Source organism: Zeugodacus cucurbitae, chromosome 4 (genome assembly GCF_028554725.1).
Source record: "Zeugodacus cucurbitae isolate PBARC_wt_2022May chromosome 4, idZeuCucr1.2, whole genome shotgun sequence".
Classification (NCBI taxonomy): Eukaryota; Metazoa; Arthropoda; class Insecta; order Diptera; family Tephritidae; genus Zeugodacus; species Zeugodacus cucurbitae.
Window position 1 is genome coordinate 51,026,258 of NC_071669.1, and position 14,637 is coordinate 51,040,894.

Sequence of the window (14,637 nt, forward strand, 5' to 3'; positions counted from 1 at the left end):
CCGACCATGAAGAAATTTGAATAGCAATTACCCGCTTGAAGAACAACAAAGCAGCGGGGGCCGATAGATTACCGGCAGAACTATTCAAATACGGCGGCGAAGAACTGATAAGGTGCATGCATCAGCTTCTTTGCAGAATATGGTCGGAAGAAAGCATGCCTGACGATTGGAATCTCAGTGTGCTCTGCCCAATCCATAAAAAGGGAGATCCCACAATCTGCGCCAATTACCGTGGGATCAGCCTCCTAAATATCGCATACAAGGTTCTATCGAGCGTATTGTGTGAAAGACTAAAGCCCACCGTCAACAAACTGATTGGACCTTATCAGTGTGGCTTTAGACCTGGAAAATCGACAACTGACCAGATATTCACCATGCGCCAAATCTTGGAAAAGACCCGAGAAAAGAGGATCGACACACACCACCTTTTTGTCGATTTTAAAGCTGCTTTCGACAGCACGAAAAGGAGTTGCCTTTACGCCGCGATGTCTGAATTTGGTATCCCCGCAAAACTAATACGGCTGTGTAAATTGACGTTGAGCAACACCAAAAGCTCCGTCATGATTGGGAAGGACCTCTCCGAGCCGTTCGATACCAAACGAGGTTTCAGACAAGGTGACTCAATATCGTGCGACTTCTTTAACCTGATGCTGGAAAAAATTATAAGAGCTGCAGAGCTAAACCGAGAAGGTACAATCTTCTACAAGAGTGTACAGCTCCTGGCGTACGCCGATGATATTGATATCATCGGAAGCAACAACCGCGCCGTTTGTTCTGCTTTTTCCCGCATGGATAAGGAGGCGAAGCGAATGGGTCTGGAGGTGAATGAGGACAAGACGAAATATCTCCTGTCATCAAACAAACAGTCGGCGCATTCGCGTCTTGGCTCCCACGTCACTGTTGACAGTCATAACTTCGAGGTCGTAGATAATTTCGTATACCTGGGAACCAGCATCAACAACACGAACAATGTCAGCCTCGAAATCCAGCGCAGAATAACTCTTGCCAACAGGTGCTACTTTGGACTGAGTAGGCAATTGAACAGTAAAGTCCTCTCTCGACGAACCAAAATCAAGCTCTACAAGTCGCTTATCATTCCCGTCCTGCTTTACGGTGCAGAAGCTTGGACGATGTCAACATCAGATGAGACGACACTAGGAGTTTTCGAGAGGAAAATTTTGCGCAAGATTTATGGTCCTCAGAACATTGGCAACGGCGAATACCGCAGACGATGGAACGATGAGCTGTACGAGTTATACGACGACATTGACATAGTTCAGCGAATAAAAAGACAGCGGCTACGCTGGCTAGGTCATGTTGTCCGAATGGACGAAAACACTCCAGCCCTGAAAGTGTTCGATGCAGTACCCGCCGGAGGAAGCCGAGGAAGGGGAAGGCCTCCACTCCGTTGGAGGGACCAGGTGGAGAGTGACCTGGTTACACTTGGGATCTCCAACTGGCGCCGAACTGCGAAGGAGAGAGACAGGTGGCGCACTATCGTCGATTCGGCTATAACCGGCTAAACGGTTGCAACGCCAATCACATACATACATACAACTGACTACTCTAGTGGGGAAAAAGCTCCAAATGGTCTAAAGTTTATGGCGCTTTTGAGGATCTTCTGATTTGGAGACAAATAAGTAACGCAAAGCCCTACTTTGAATAGGCAATTTTTCCGCACAGTAAGCCTTAAATGAAAAATGTGGGACAACAAAAATGATGAAAATCGTATGTTTTATTAAAAGTTCCCAGCAAGCAAATCTAATAATATATAGTTATATTTATTTGTTTAGCGCTGTTTAACGGTAAATCCGGCTGTCCAAAATCATGATAAATGACGTCTACATATAAATAGCTTTCTATGAAAGCTTTCTTTTTAAGTTTTTTCGTTAAGTAAACACTAAATAATACCATTGAAAGTTTTTTATAAAAGTTGTTTCGTTCAATTCATTAGCTTTTCGTGAAAGCTTGTTGTCAAAGCTTTTTCATTAAATAAATATTCCATACTAAAAAATAATATATATTCACATAGATTATTGTGAAAGCTTTTAGTAAAGCTTCTGTACTAAATAAACACTTCATAATTAAATATATCATACAATCGCATAGCTTTTCATGAAAGCTTTTTGTTAAAGCTCTTTTTAAATCAGCACTCCATAATACAGCAGAGAGCTTTTCGTGAAAGCCTTCGGTGTAAGCTATAGAGTCCCATATAAGAACATCAACGTGAATATACTTGTCGCAGCAGTGCAATGACAGTATAAGATTTGCTCAAAATACCAGTAAAACTGGGTAGCGAAAGCGACATAAAACCACCGGCTGTAAAAACAAATGGTGTTTGCGAATTACACATAAATATTAAAAGTGATTTCTTAAAACGCTGATCAAACTCAAACCAATGCGAGCTGTAACCGCTTGTTGTCAGGGTCTTGCTCTGAAAAAAAAATATGAAAGAAATTTTTTTTTTTTTTATTAACCAACGCACCTGTTCCGACACCTCATGACCAAACCAACAATAAACGAACAATTCGCAGAATATGCAGCCGCAATAACAGTAAATGAGCGCAGCACCATTCGAATTCTCCGTTTTGACAATTGCCTGAAAGCCCGTCATGGCGAATATGATGAGTGAGGTGAAAAACTGTAAGAGCACCGGCATACGGAATATTTCCTCCACATTAATGCGCAGACTTTGAGGTTAGGAAAAAAATGAAAATATTTGAATTAAATAAGCCTACTTAATAATATGAAAGTGACCCACTCGCGTAGCAGGCAATGATGTTCAACTATGGTTTGTAGGCGTTTGTCGTGATTAATGTGTGCCTTCTTCTTACTGCCGCAATCCAACTTGAGCTCCTCAAAAGCCAAATTTAAAATTTTCAATTGAAAACGTATTTGATTGATCATTGTCACATTGAGATAGTCGATGGAAACGATTTGTAGCGCAAACACTAAGACACTGATACCCATATAAGCCAGTTGTAAGCCGAAAGGCATCCAATGGGGCAGCTTTACGCGATAGGGGAATATTTGACCCGCCACGCCAATAGGATCTATTTGTGGGATTATCGATTATCGAAAATAGCGTTTAATTTCCAAGGCATAATTTTTTAGGAGCAAAAACTTACTGTAGAACAGATATATGATGCCAAGAACGCCGGTGAAACCCACCAGCGAGGCATAAATTGTTAACGGTATTTTATTCTCAAATTCACCACGATAAAATGCCACTAACTGTAAAGTAATTTAATCATACAAAATGAATTTTTGAAATTTCATTTACACTACTCTGCACTAACCTGTCTTTTAGAAATCACATAAGTCTTTGCAGAGTACTCAATTCTTCTCACCACATGCGCAACTTCATCCAGGCGATATAAAATATTAATAACCTAAAAAATTCCATTAATTCATCCAAGCTTGTGTTAACATTGAGATTCTTCGCCGTTTACCTTCAGCACTCCAGCGATGTGGGTTAAAGACAAGCAAATATTCTGCGATAAATCGTCCAAATTGGGCCAACATAAAATCATATCGTAAATCTCGAAACCCGTATAGATGAATGTCACCAACAGTGTGAGCAAAACGCCATATATTCCGAGCGCAATCCTCAATAAAGGTGACTCTGCCTTTAAACCCACCACAGGCACACCGAACAACTGCGCTAACCACACATTATACTCTATTGAACCGATTTTACCTTTAGACGGATCGGATGGAAATATGCGCGAGGATAGCACTGCCAGTTTATCCATTATGGTGCGCTTTCAAAGCTTAAATAGGCTTACGAAAATGTTTATGATTCAAAGTTCACACTGTTTTATATAGTACTATATTTAGTCTACACTTTGTGTTCCATTATTTATTTAGTCAGATATTATATATGAATAATATCAAGAAATACCCTCTTCAGAAATTAACATAACCCTACTTTCGTAGATCGCTTCCGCGGTATTAGAGCTGTTTTTTAGAGTTATAGAATTGCCTAGCTTGCTGTCAAACGAATTGTGAAAATAAGATTTAATTGTCGAATACGCCGAGGACCTAAAAGCTTTCCGAATTTTTAATACCCAAATGGAGTTGTTTTCAACGACTTCCTCCTTTTTAAAGTGAATTTCAATTTTTCATTATTTTGTGTTTTAAATGCTTCTGGGTTGAGTAAACTTCCACATGTCCAGTTATCTATTATTTATCTATGTAATAAGACATTAAGTAATCACTTATGATTATCACATCAATTATTCCCGTTTGCTGTGCATATTCCCCAATTTAATTGTATTAAAACTATCAATTTGCTTATGGGCGCCACACGATTTAGCACCTAATAAAGGAATTTAGTCATTTGATATGTAAATAGCGCCGGCTAGTAGCCGAAGTGTGTAAATGAGGTGTGCTTTTTGGGGGTGGCAAGCGTTTGAAATGTGTGAAAAGGTGACGACTCAATTTATTCATCGTTTAAAATTTTCTATTATAAAGTGCCGCCGAGGATTAATTAAAATTTCAATATCGGTTTTCGTCATTCTAAATATTGCAGTTTCGAGCTGAGGCACTCGAATGGGAAAATATTATAGTTAAAAGTTACTTAATAGAATAAGATTGCAGCAATTATTGGTGTTCACGATTTATTTAATTACACTATCGTGTGGTAAAGTTGTAGACGAGGGGTGCTCGTTAAGATAATTGCATGCTCTTTTTGATGCGATACAGATCAGTTATTTGATAAGACTAACTTGTCGATATATATTGTCTACATCATTTTAGGTCACTCTAGTCACGCGAGTACAAAAAGTCTGTACCAAAAACTTATTAACGGAGTTCTATATGGTCCAATTGGCGAAATTATCTTAATTCGAGTCTTTATCTAGTTGTAATCATGTTTTAATGACTGACCTATTATTCATCCAGAATTAAAGAAATCGTACGACAGAAAGTCGCGCTGTTTAATGTATTGGTTGGAGTCGATCTATTATTACCTTCATATTTTAGCTCGAAATTGACGCTTTGCGAATGTGTGGTTAGGTTAGGTTAAAGGATAGATCTCTGCAGCTGCAGAAAATCTCACGTGGGCAGATTCGACTGTCCTTTGTGACATCCGCAAAACTCCTAACGGATCACTAAGACCCTTCTGGTAGTGCTTGAACTCTATAATAAAGTTTTTAAGTCGGCTAATGTCGATTCCAGTCACTTCACTGGGTTCGCCGAAGATGTGCATACCGAGGTGGCAACTAGCGCATATGTGCTTAATTATTGAACTCTCAGGTCTAAAGCTACATTGACAAGATCCAATCAGTTCATTAGCGCTAAATTTTATGTTTTCTTTCTTCGCTCTTAGTAAAAACTTGAATTCGTTGTTCGGAAGTCTACTTTGACAAAAGTAAGGGTCATCCTTTTATTGGATTGTATAGAGTAATCGGATTACCTGCCTTCATTGTATAAGTAAGTGAATTGCCATCAAAGTCATCTAACGTGAGGCCCAGGAAACGATCTGTTTCGACATGGTCGGATCAAAGACAAAAAGGCGTGTTAGTTTAGTGGGTTTAATTGGACATGAAAAGAGGTGGTTTGTAGTCTATGACGGGATTCAGTCTGAATAGTTAGGAGTTTAATCGACTACAGTATACAGAACGAAGTTGCGCGTGGCAACTCAAGCACGGTGTCAGCAATTGGTGCTGATTTTACTCGAAGTACGTCATTCACGGAGAAGGAATCAATAAAGGTGTTAATAGTTTCTCTGACAACGTTTTTCAGTGCTTGTCGAAAGTCTGTCGTGTCCGAAGTCCGGTTTGGTATTTCGACAAGTCTATAGTTTCCCTAGCTACGTGCTACTTCATCCAGGCGACTATGTTGGGGTGACGTAGTTTATAACCGGCCGGCCGTTAGCCTGGTAAGTTGCCAACAAAGTTTCTTTGTATTTTCCCCATTTGCTGCCCAATAGCGACATGAGGATCTTGTTGCGGCTCTATAGTTTGATAAGGATCGCGGTTGTGTGGGAGGTAAAAGAATAAAGTAACTCCCAAATGTTTGGGTTTGTACCAGTTGGAATTTTAATGCAAACGTCAGAATCATTTAAGTCTAGACTGTACTCCTTCGTCCAATTGGTAAATATGGTCACTGTAGATTTAGCTGTGGAGAGAAAGTTATGCTCCTAGCAGTAAAGAAGCTATATGATGCGAAAGCTTTATTATTCTTTATCATAGCTATTGGTACTTTAATTTACTTCTGGTGAAGTGATGAAATGCTAATATCTATGGGAAATAAAAGAGAGACGATTTACTCTTGAGCACATTGAAAATGTGTTTCAAAAAGTTTACCTGAATCAGTCAAGAGGTACCCTTGTTGTAGAGATCAAAAAGTCCAATCCGCATCTATTGTGTAGCCATGATGTCAGCCTGAGCCTTTTAAGGGAGTAAATATTTTACACATCCTCATAAAACCTAATATTAATAATATTGAAATAAAAATCGAGATAACGGTTTATTATATCTAATATTTCCACATCAATTACCTTAGTCTAAGGACCAGTCTTTTGAACGTGCCCATCATTTTGTATTGTGAATGGTGAAAGCAAAGAAGAAGAATTGCAATTGTTTTTGTGAATCAAAACAAATAAAATAAAGAAGAAGAAATCAGCTGCTAAGTCAAACTTTTTAACCACAGAAGAAATAAATATTTCAGGCTCCACAAAAATAATAATTAATTTATTGCTCAAAAAGATCAAATAATATTCAATTATGGATCCAGCTCTTTTGAGAGAACGCGAAGCGTTCAAAAAAAGGGCTATGGCGACTCCCACGTAAGTTTATCATTCTACTAGCATATGACAATTTACTAATTTTTGTTTCGCTAATAGTGTGGAGAAGAAGCCAAAAACCGAGGCACCACCACCCAGCCAGCCCAAAGATGACGCCAAGAAAAAAATGCGTCCACCCAGTGCGCCTAAACTGGACTCCAGCACGTAAATTGTGGCATAAATAATTAGTTTCCATATAAACATACATATAAATATTTACAGATACAAAACAATGTCAGGAAGCTCACAATATCGATTTGGTGTATTAGCAAAGATTGTAAAGCATATGCGTACTCGACACCAGGATGGCGATGACCATCCTTTGAACATTGATGAAATATTGGACGAAACAAATCAATTAGATATTGGGCAATCTGTTAAAAATGTATGTACTTGCGTAGAAAACATATCAGCAGCTTATTATATTGCTTGTATTATCGTTTGTATTTTAGTGGTTAGCCTCTGAAGCGCTCACCAATAATCCCAAAATTGAAGCAACGCCGGATGGACTACGTTTTAGTTTCAAACCCGTATATAAAATTAAAGATGGCAAAAGTCTGCTAAGGCTGCTTAAACAACATGACTTGAAAGGTTTGGGTGGCATTCTACTTGATGATGTGCAAGAGTCTTTACCGCACTGTGAGAAAGTGCTGAAAAATCGTGCTTCGGAAATAATATTCATTGTGCGACCGATCGACAAAAAGAAAATATTATTCTACAACGATCGTACTGCAAATTTTATGGTAAACTTATTAATATTCCAAAACAAATGGTTATATACATTCATTGTTATTTTCTTACAGGTGGATGATGAATTCCAAAAGTTGTGGCGCTCAGCGACCGTAGATGCCATGGATGACGCGAAAATTGATGAATATCTGGAAAAACAAGGTGATTTTACTTGAGCAAACCACTTTTGAAAAGACTCTCAATATGTATGTGATATTTTTCGCGCAGGTATACGTTCAATGCAAGATCATGGACCAAAGAAACCGGTGCCAAAACGTAAAAAGGCTGCAAATAAGAAACGCCAGTTTAAGAAACCAAGAGACAATGAACATTTGGCTGATGTTTTGGAAACTTACGAAGACAATACATTAACACAAAAGGGAGTTAATCCCACTTAAAATAAGAATTTCGCGCTTAATTATTGTGTAAATGTAAATGGACTTATTTGAATATACTTTAATATAACCGTAGTGTATATGTATTCTTATTGCTTAAATATTGTGGATCTTTTGCGTGTTATGCTAATCTGAATGAAAAACTTTAAAGGGGCAATTTGGTGAAATGAAACCGGTTCTGGCTATAAGCGTAAACTAATTAAAAGCGGTTAAGAATATAAAGAGCAACGTGCGAATTAGTTCCCCTTTCTCATAATACATAAGCACTTTCTAAAAAATTTGTTAAGCCACTTTCAAGTTGCTTTGTATATTTATTCAATGACTTCATAATATTTTCTTTTAGATAACCGTTTTTTTTGTTTTAATTTAATTGCTGCTTAGTTATCCCTTCGGTTGGTGGTTCATGAACACTTTCCTACATGTATATGCATATGTACATCTGCACAGGCTTTTGTGGTTTAAATCAATCAGTACTAATAAATAATAGTATGTCATGAAAGTATAATTCTAAAAAACCGATAAGCGCCTGCGCTATACACCATTAACCACAGAAGAAGAAAAAATAAACAAAAATAAAAGAAATAATCGAATATCGCCGTGTGTGACTGCACTGCAATGGCAAAAAAACCAGCCAGACAAGCTATTGTGCTTTGTTATCGCTTTAGTTGTGGTTTCACCACAGCCCCTGCGCACTGTACACGTGTGGGTGAATATATTAGTTTTCTTTGTTATGTTGTTCGGTCGATTTTTTTGTGTTGTTTGTTAAAAGTGCTACAAGCAATTGCCACATTTAAATTGGCTTACACATTTGTAGTCATTTCACGCGTAAACGTCGGCGAGACCAGGTTGACTGCTTTTACAGTGCATTAATTAATCAAGTGAACATATAGAATATGAAGGTGTTAACACCGTTATTGGTGGTACTCGCCTTGAGTGTGCAACGCTCCTGTTCATCCAGCGATGAGTAAGTGTAAAAGGATCTCACTTTATTTCTACAGTCCTCAACTTACAGTGTCACATAAATCTAATTAATTCCAGTCTTATATACGGCTACGAGTGCCAGAAGAACAGATGTGTCAAAGTTGAGCTGGATGCGCAGAACTTCCAGAAAGCCATAAGTCTGCCAGTGTGCCGTCTGTTTTGTGGCGACAATGTACCCGGCACAATTTGGCCACGCCCAAGTGGACTTGTCAATTTTGATAGTTACATGTTAACAATTGATCCCGACAGCATTCAATTCAGTGTGCCCACTTTAAGCAAACAAGCACACCTTTGGGTTGCAATCAAAGAACGTTTCATGCAAATGCTCTACGCAAGCGTACCGAATAAGAATGTACTTAAGAAAGGTGGACGTCAGTTAATAGTGAACGTGGAATTGCCATCAACACTGGCTGATGTGGTGCCCAAATTAACTTTAGACACAGACGAAAGCTATACGCTACAAATAAGTTCAAGTAATAATAGCGCTGCCACGGCTACAATTTCTGCAAGCAATTACTTTGGCGCACGTCACGGCCTAGAGACACTATCTCAAGTAATTGTATACGATGATATTAGACGTGAATTGCAAATATTGGCTCGTGCTGATATTGACGATAAGCCAGCTTTCAAGTGGCGCGGTTTGCTTTTAGATACATCGCGTAATTACTTCAGCGTGAAGTCAATCAAACGAACGCTGGGTGAGTATTTACTATAAACGAATATGCATAGCAATACTAATTAAATAATTTACGTACAGATGCCATGGCTACGGTGAAATTGAACACATTCCACTGGCACATTACTGATTCGCACAGCTTCCCATTTGAAGTTAAATCACAGCCTGATCTGTATAAGTTGGGCGCATATTCACCGCGTAAGGTTTACAGCCATGAAGATATTGCGGATATTGTGGAATATGGCCGTGTGCGCGGCATACGCGTGATGCCTGAATTCGATGCACCTGCGCATGTTGGTGAGGGTTGGCAACATAAGGATATGATTGCATGTTTCAATGCGCAGCCATGGAAAAATTACTGCGTGGAGCCACCGTGTGGTCAATTCGATCCCACCGTTGAAAATTTGTATCCCATATTGGAGGATATTTATCGCGAAATGTTCGAACTCTTCGATCCGGACGTTTTTCATATGGGTGGCGATGAAGTGTCTGTTAGTTGTTGGAATAGTAGTAAACGCATACAAGACTGGATGCTACAAAAGGGTTGGGGCTTAAACGAGTCTGATTTTATACGACTTTGGGGACATTTTCAAACAGAGGCGCTAAAACGCGTCGATGCAGTTGCACCTTCACAACAACCAACCATTACACTGTGGACTAGTCATCTCACTGATGTGCCATATATCGATGAGTACTTGGATAAAGAACGCTACAACATACAAATATGGACAACCGGTAGTGACAGCAAAATTAAAGATATCTTAAAACGTGGTTATCGCATTATAATATCAAACTATGATGCGCTATATTTCGATTGTGGCGGGCCGGGATGGGTGACTGACGGCAATAACTGGTGTTCACCTTACATTGGCTGGCAGAAAGTGTATGACAACAATTTGGACAACATTGCTGGCGAGTACAAGTCTCAAGTCATGGGCGCAGAAGCAGCTGTTTGGTCGGAACAAATTGATGAATATACTTTGGATTCACGTTTCTGGCCCCGTGCCAGCGCTTTGGCGGAGCGTTTGTGGTCGAATCCAAAGCAAACGTGGCGTTCAGCAGAGGCGCGTATGTTGTATCATCGCGAACGGTTGACAGAAATCGGCATTGGTGCGGAATCAATGCAACCAGAGTGGTGTTTGCAGAACGACAACCAATGTCCCGTAAATGCGTACAATGAAAAATTTTAAAGCTGATAGCAATAGGTTTCGCGCTTGTGAGCGTGACCGTGATCATAGTGTTATTAGGTTTTTTCGGTATAGCGTATTCAACAACAAATCGGAGTGATTTCGGTGAAATGTCAACATTTCGCATGCATAAAAGAGTATCTAAAAGGTTCAAAGAACAAAAAATCTGCGAAAATTCGTCCGTTTCATAAGCAATTATTTATTTTGTATGCATTCTCTAGTAAATTTTTTAAAATATAATACATAGTTTATGCCTTTTATCACCGAATGTCATTAAATATTCTATAACAAACAATCCTATTATGTGTATTTGCAAAGTGTATTCAACAAAGTGAACTAAGTATTTGGCATACCCGCTTTTGACAATAAAATAGTAAACAATACATGTATTTGTTTACATTAACCCGTCTTTTTTAACTTTAACAATATAATATATATTGATAAAATTGTTTGCAATTTGTCAGTTGGAGCACAAAACCTTAGTAAATTGCTTCCATGAGTTGTTTTGCCTAAGCAGAAAGTATTCGGCATTTTCTTTTATTCATTTAAAAAATATTTTTTTTTGGTTTGAAATTTGTTTACTTTTGAATTTCAAAATTTGAATTTTTGAATAAATGTATGGGTTAAATCATTGGCAACAAACATGTCACATTCGGGTAAAAAATTGTGATATGTCATATACCTGGTTCACTTTGTTGAATACACTTTGTGTATTTGTAACTGTAATATATCTTGAAATGTATATGTACTTTGGAATTGATAATAAAAAATACTTTTTTTTGCATATAAATGTTAAACCGACATTTTATATTGAAGCAAGAATGATAGAAGAAGAAGATAGAAGATTCTATCATTATTGATGTTGAAGTGACAATATCTTGACGGAAGTATAAACATAAGTGTCTGTTTCCGGTGTGAGTACATTTTGTTTTTGCCAATGTTAAAAAAAATGAACAGAGTTGATATGGCATGAATTGGTAAGCGAGAATATTTGGGGTTAAACACAACATTAACCTATTTCTAAGTAAATTTTTCTGCTTTTAGTACTGTTACAATAAATCAATCAATCAGTAATAATAAATAATAGTATGTCATAGAAGTATAATTCTAAAAATTCGTTCGATTTTTTGTTTCGTTTGTAAAAATGGCTAGAAGCAATTGCCATATTTAAATTGGCTTACACATTTGTAATCATTTCACGCGTAAACTTCGGCGAGACCAGGTTGACTGTTTTTACAGTGCATTCATTAATCAAGTGAACCTATAGAATATGAAGTTGTTAACACCGTTATTGGTGGTACTCACCTTGAGTGTGCAAAGCTCCTGTTCATACAGCGATGAGTAAGTGTTAAAGGATCTCACTTTATTTCGACACTTCTCCGCTTATAGATCTCTATAAAATTAACTAATTAATTCCAGTCTTATATACGGCTATGAGTGCCAGAAGAACAGATGTGTCAAAGTTGAGCTGGATGCGCAGAACTTTCAGAAAGCCATAAGTTTGCCAGTGTGTCGTTTGTTCTGTGGCGACAATGTACCCGGCACAATTTGGCCACGTCCAAGTGGACTTGTCAATTTTGATAGTTACATGTTAACAATTGATCCCGACAACATTCAATTCAGTGTGCCCACTTTAAACAAACAAGCACACCTTTGGGCTGCGATCAAAGAACGTTTCATGCAACTACTCTACGCAAGCGTACCGAATAAGAATGTACTTAAGAAAGGTGGACGTCAGTTAATAGTGAACGTGGAATTGCCATCAACAGTGGCTGATGTGGTGCCCAAATTAACTTTAGACACAGACGAAAGCTATACGCTACAAATAAGCTCAAGTAATAATAGCGCTGCCACGGCTACAATATCTGCAAGCAATTACTTTGGCGCACATCACGGCCTAGAGACACTATCTCAAGTAATTATATACGATGATATTAGACGTGAATTGCAGATATTGGCTCGTGCTGATATTGACGATAAGCCAGCTTTCAAGTGGCGTGGCTTGCTTTTAGATACATCGCGTAATTACTTCAGCGTGAAGTCAATCAAACGAACGTTGGGTGAGTATTTACTATAAACAAATATGCATAGAAAGGCTAATTAAATAATTTCCGTACAGATGCCATGGCTACGGTGAAATTGAACACATTCCACTGGCACATTACTGATTCGCACAGCTTCCCATTTGAAGTTAAATCACAGCCTGATCTGTATAAGTTGGGCGCATATTCACCGCGTAAGGTTTACAGCCATGAATATATTGCGGATATTGTGGAATATGGCCGTGTGCGCGGCATACGCGTGATGCCTGAATTCGATGCACCTGCGCATGTTGGTGAGGGTTGGCAACATAAGGATATGATTGCATGTTTCAATGCGCAGCCATGGAAAAATTACTGTTTGGAGCCACCGTGTGGTCAATTTGATCCCACCGTTGAAGATTTGTATCCCATATTGGAGGATATTTATCGCGAAATGTTCGAACTCTTCGATCCGGACGTTTTTCATATGGGTGGCGATGAAGTGTCTGTTAGTTGTTGGAATAGTAGTAAACGCATACAGGACTGGATGCTACAAAAGGGTTGGGGCTTAAACGAGTCTGATTTTATACGACTTTGGGGACATTTTCAAACAGAGGCGCTAAAACGCGTCGATACAGTTGCACACTCTCAGCAACCAACCATTACACTGTGGACTAGTCCTCTCACTGATGTGCCATACATCGATGAGTACTTGGATAAAGAACGCTACAACATACAAATATGGACAACCGGTAGTGACAGCAAAATTAAAGATATCTTAGCACGTGGTTATCGCGTTATAATATCAAACTATGATGTGCTATATTTCGATTGTGGCGGGCCGGGATGGGTGACTGACGGCAATAACTGGTGTTCACCTTACATTGGCTGGCAGAAAGTGTATGACAACAATTTGGACAACATTGCTGGCGAGTACAAGTCTCAAGTCTTGGGCGCAGAAGCAGCTGTTTGGTCGGAACAAATTGATGAATATACTTTGGATTCACGTTTCTGGCCGCGTGCCAGCGCTTTGGCGGAGCGTTTGTGGTCGAATCCAAAGCAAACGTGGCGTTCAGCAGAGGCGCGTATGTTGTATCATCGCGAACGGTTGACAGAAATCGGCATTGGTGCGGAATCAATGCAACCAGAGTGGTGTTTGCAGAACGACAACCAATGTCCCGTAAATGCGTACAATGAAAAATTTTAAAGCTGATAGCAATAGTTTTCGCGCTTGTGAGCGTGACCGTGATCATAGTGTTATTAGGTTTTTTCGATATAGCGTATTCAACAACAAATCGGAGTGATTTCGGTGAAATGTCAACATTTCGCATGCATAAAAGAGTATCTAAAAGGTTCAAAGAACAAAAAATCTGCGAAAATTCGTCCGTTTCATAAGCAATTATTTATTTTGTATGCATTCTCAAGTAAACTTTTTAAAATGTATAGTTTATGCCTTTTATCATCGAATGCCATTAAATATTCTATAACAAAAAAAACATATTATGTGTATTTGTAACTGTAATATATCTTGAAATCTATATGTACTTTGGAATTGATAATAAAAAAATACTTTTTTTGCATATAACTGTTAAACCGACATTTTATGTTGAAGCAAGAATGATAGAAGAAGAAGATAGAAGATTCTTGATGTTGAAGTGACAATATATTGACGGAATTATAAACATAAGTGTCTGTTTCCGGTGTAAGTACATTTTGTTTTTGCCAATGTTAAATAAAAATTAACAGAGTTGATATGGTATGAATTGGTAAACGGGAATATTTGGTATTAAACACAACATTAACCTATTTCTAAGTATATGTTTCTTATTACTCAGTTACAATAAATAATCAATACCCA

At 38.4% G+C, this 14,637-nt stretch overlaps 4 protein-coding genes across 4 annotated transcripts; 3 read left to right on the plus strand and 1 right to left on the minus strand.

Moving 5' to 3' along the window:
• Nucleotides 1-1,726: 1,726 nt before the first annotated feature.
• Nucleotides 1,727-6,218, minus strand: Or94a (odorant receptor 94a). Its single transcript, XM_011181431.3, has 6 exons — nucleotides 3,453-6,218; nucleotides 3,300-3,392; nucleotides 3,129-3,234; nucleotides 2,762-3,053; nucleotides 2,486-2,690; nucleotides 1,727-2,434 (listed from the first exon to the last, which is right to left on the minus strand). Exons 1-6 carry the CDS (start codon nucleotides 3,753-3,755, stop codon nucleotides 2,222-2,224), a joined length of 1,212 nt encoding a protein of 403 aa, XP_011179733.2. The 5' UTR covers nucleotides 3,756-6,218; the 3' UTR covers nucleotides 1,727-2,221.
• A 376-nt stretch (nucleotides 6,219-6,594) lies between these two features.
• Nucleotides 6,595-7,989, plus strand: LOC105210452 (general transcription factor IIE subunit 2). Its single transcript, XM_011181430.3, has 6 exons — nucleotides 6,595-6,793; nucleotides 6,851-6,955; nucleotides 7,013-7,175; nucleotides 7,243-7,533; nucleotides 7,594-7,681; nucleotides 7,748-7,989. Exons 1-6 carry the CDS (start codon nucleotides 6,732-6,734, stop codon nucleotides 7,915-7,917), a joined length of 879 nt encoding a protein of 292 aa, XP_011179732.2. The 5' UTR covers nucleotides 6,595-6,731; the 3' UTR covers nucleotides 7,918-7,989.
• A 338-nt stretch (nucleotides 7,990-8,327) lies between these two features.
• LOC105210451 (chitooligosaccharidolytic beta-N-acetylglucosaminidase) lies at nucleotides 8,328-11,556 on the plus strand. Its single transcript, XM_054228819.1, has 3 exons — nucleotides 8,328-8,878; nucleotides 8,953-9,593; nucleotides 9,653-11,556. The coding sequence occupies exons 1-3, from the start codon at nucleotides 8,808-8,810 to the stop codon at nucleotides 10,759-10,761; spliced, it is 1,821 nt and encodes a 606-aa protein (XP_054084794.1). The 5' UTR covers nucleotides 8,328-8,807; the 3' UTR covers nucleotides 10,762-11,556.
• A 266-nt stretch (nucleotides 11,557-11,822) lies between these two features.
• On the plus strand, nucleotides 11,823-14,310 carry LOC128919739 (chitooligosaccharidolytic beta-N-acetylglucosaminidase-like). Its single transcript, XM_011181428.3, has 3 exons — nucleotides 11,823-12,099; nucleotides 12,178-12,818; nucleotides 12,878-14,310. The coding sequence occupies exons 1-3, from the start codon at nucleotides 12,029-12,031 to the stop codon at nucleotides 13,984-13,986; spliced, it is 1,821 nt and encodes a 606-aa protein (XP_011179730.2). The 5' UTR covers nucleotides 11,823-12,028; the 3' UTR covers nucleotides 13,987-14,310.
• Nucleotides 14,311-14,637: the final 327 nt, after the last annotated feature.

Bases quoted from the DNA above. Each gene is read 5' to 3' on its own strand.
- LOC128919739 (XM_011181428.3), top strand. From the start codon at position 12,029: ATGAAGTTGTTAACACCGTTATTGGTGGTACTCACCTTGAGTGTGCAA. The intron at 12,100-12,177 runs GTAAGTGTTAAA...AATTAATTCCAG, and splicing joins TCCTGTTCATACAGCGATGA to TCTTATATACGGCTATGAGT. The intron at 12,819-12,877 runs GTGAGTATTTAC...ATTTCCGTACAG, and splicing joins GTCAATCAAACGAACGTTGG to ATGCCATGGCTACGGTGAAA.
- Or94a (XM_011181431.3), bottom strand. From the start codon at position 3,755: ATGGATAAACTGGCAGTGCTATCCTCGCGCATATTTCCATCCGATCCG. The intron at 3,235-3,299 runs GTTAGTGCAGAG...ATTACTTTACAG, and splicing joins ATGTGATTTCTAAAAGACAG to TTAGTGGCATTTTATCGTGG. The intron at 2,435-2,485 runs GTGCGTTGGTTA...TTTTTTTTTCAG, and splicing joins GTCATGAGGTGTCGGAACAG to AGCAAGACCCTGACAACAAG.
- LOC105210451 (XM_054228819.1), top strand. From the start codon at position 8,808: ATGAAGGTGTTAACACCGTTATTGGTGGTACTCGCCTTGAGTGTGCAA. The intron at 8,879-8,952 runs GTAAGTGTAAAA...AATTAATTCCAG, and splicing joins TCCTGTTCATCCAGCGATGA to TCTTATATACGGCTACGAGT. The intron at 9,594-9,652 runs GTGAGTATTTAC...ATTTACGTACAG, and splicing joins GTCAATCAAACGAACGCTGG to ATGCCATGGCTACGGTGAAA.
- LOC105210452 (XM_011181430.3), top strand. From the start codon at position 6,732: ATGGATCCAGCTCTTTTGAGAGAACGCGAAGCGTTCAAAAAAAGGGCT. The intron at 7,176-7,242 runs GTATGTACTTGC...TTTGTATTTTAG, and splicing joins TTGGGCAATCTGTTAAAAAT to TGGTTAGCCTCTGAAGCGCT. The intron at 7,682-7,747 runs GTGATTTTACTT...TTTTTCGCGCAG, and splicing joins TGAATATCTGGAAAAACAAG to GTATACGTTCAATGCAAGAT.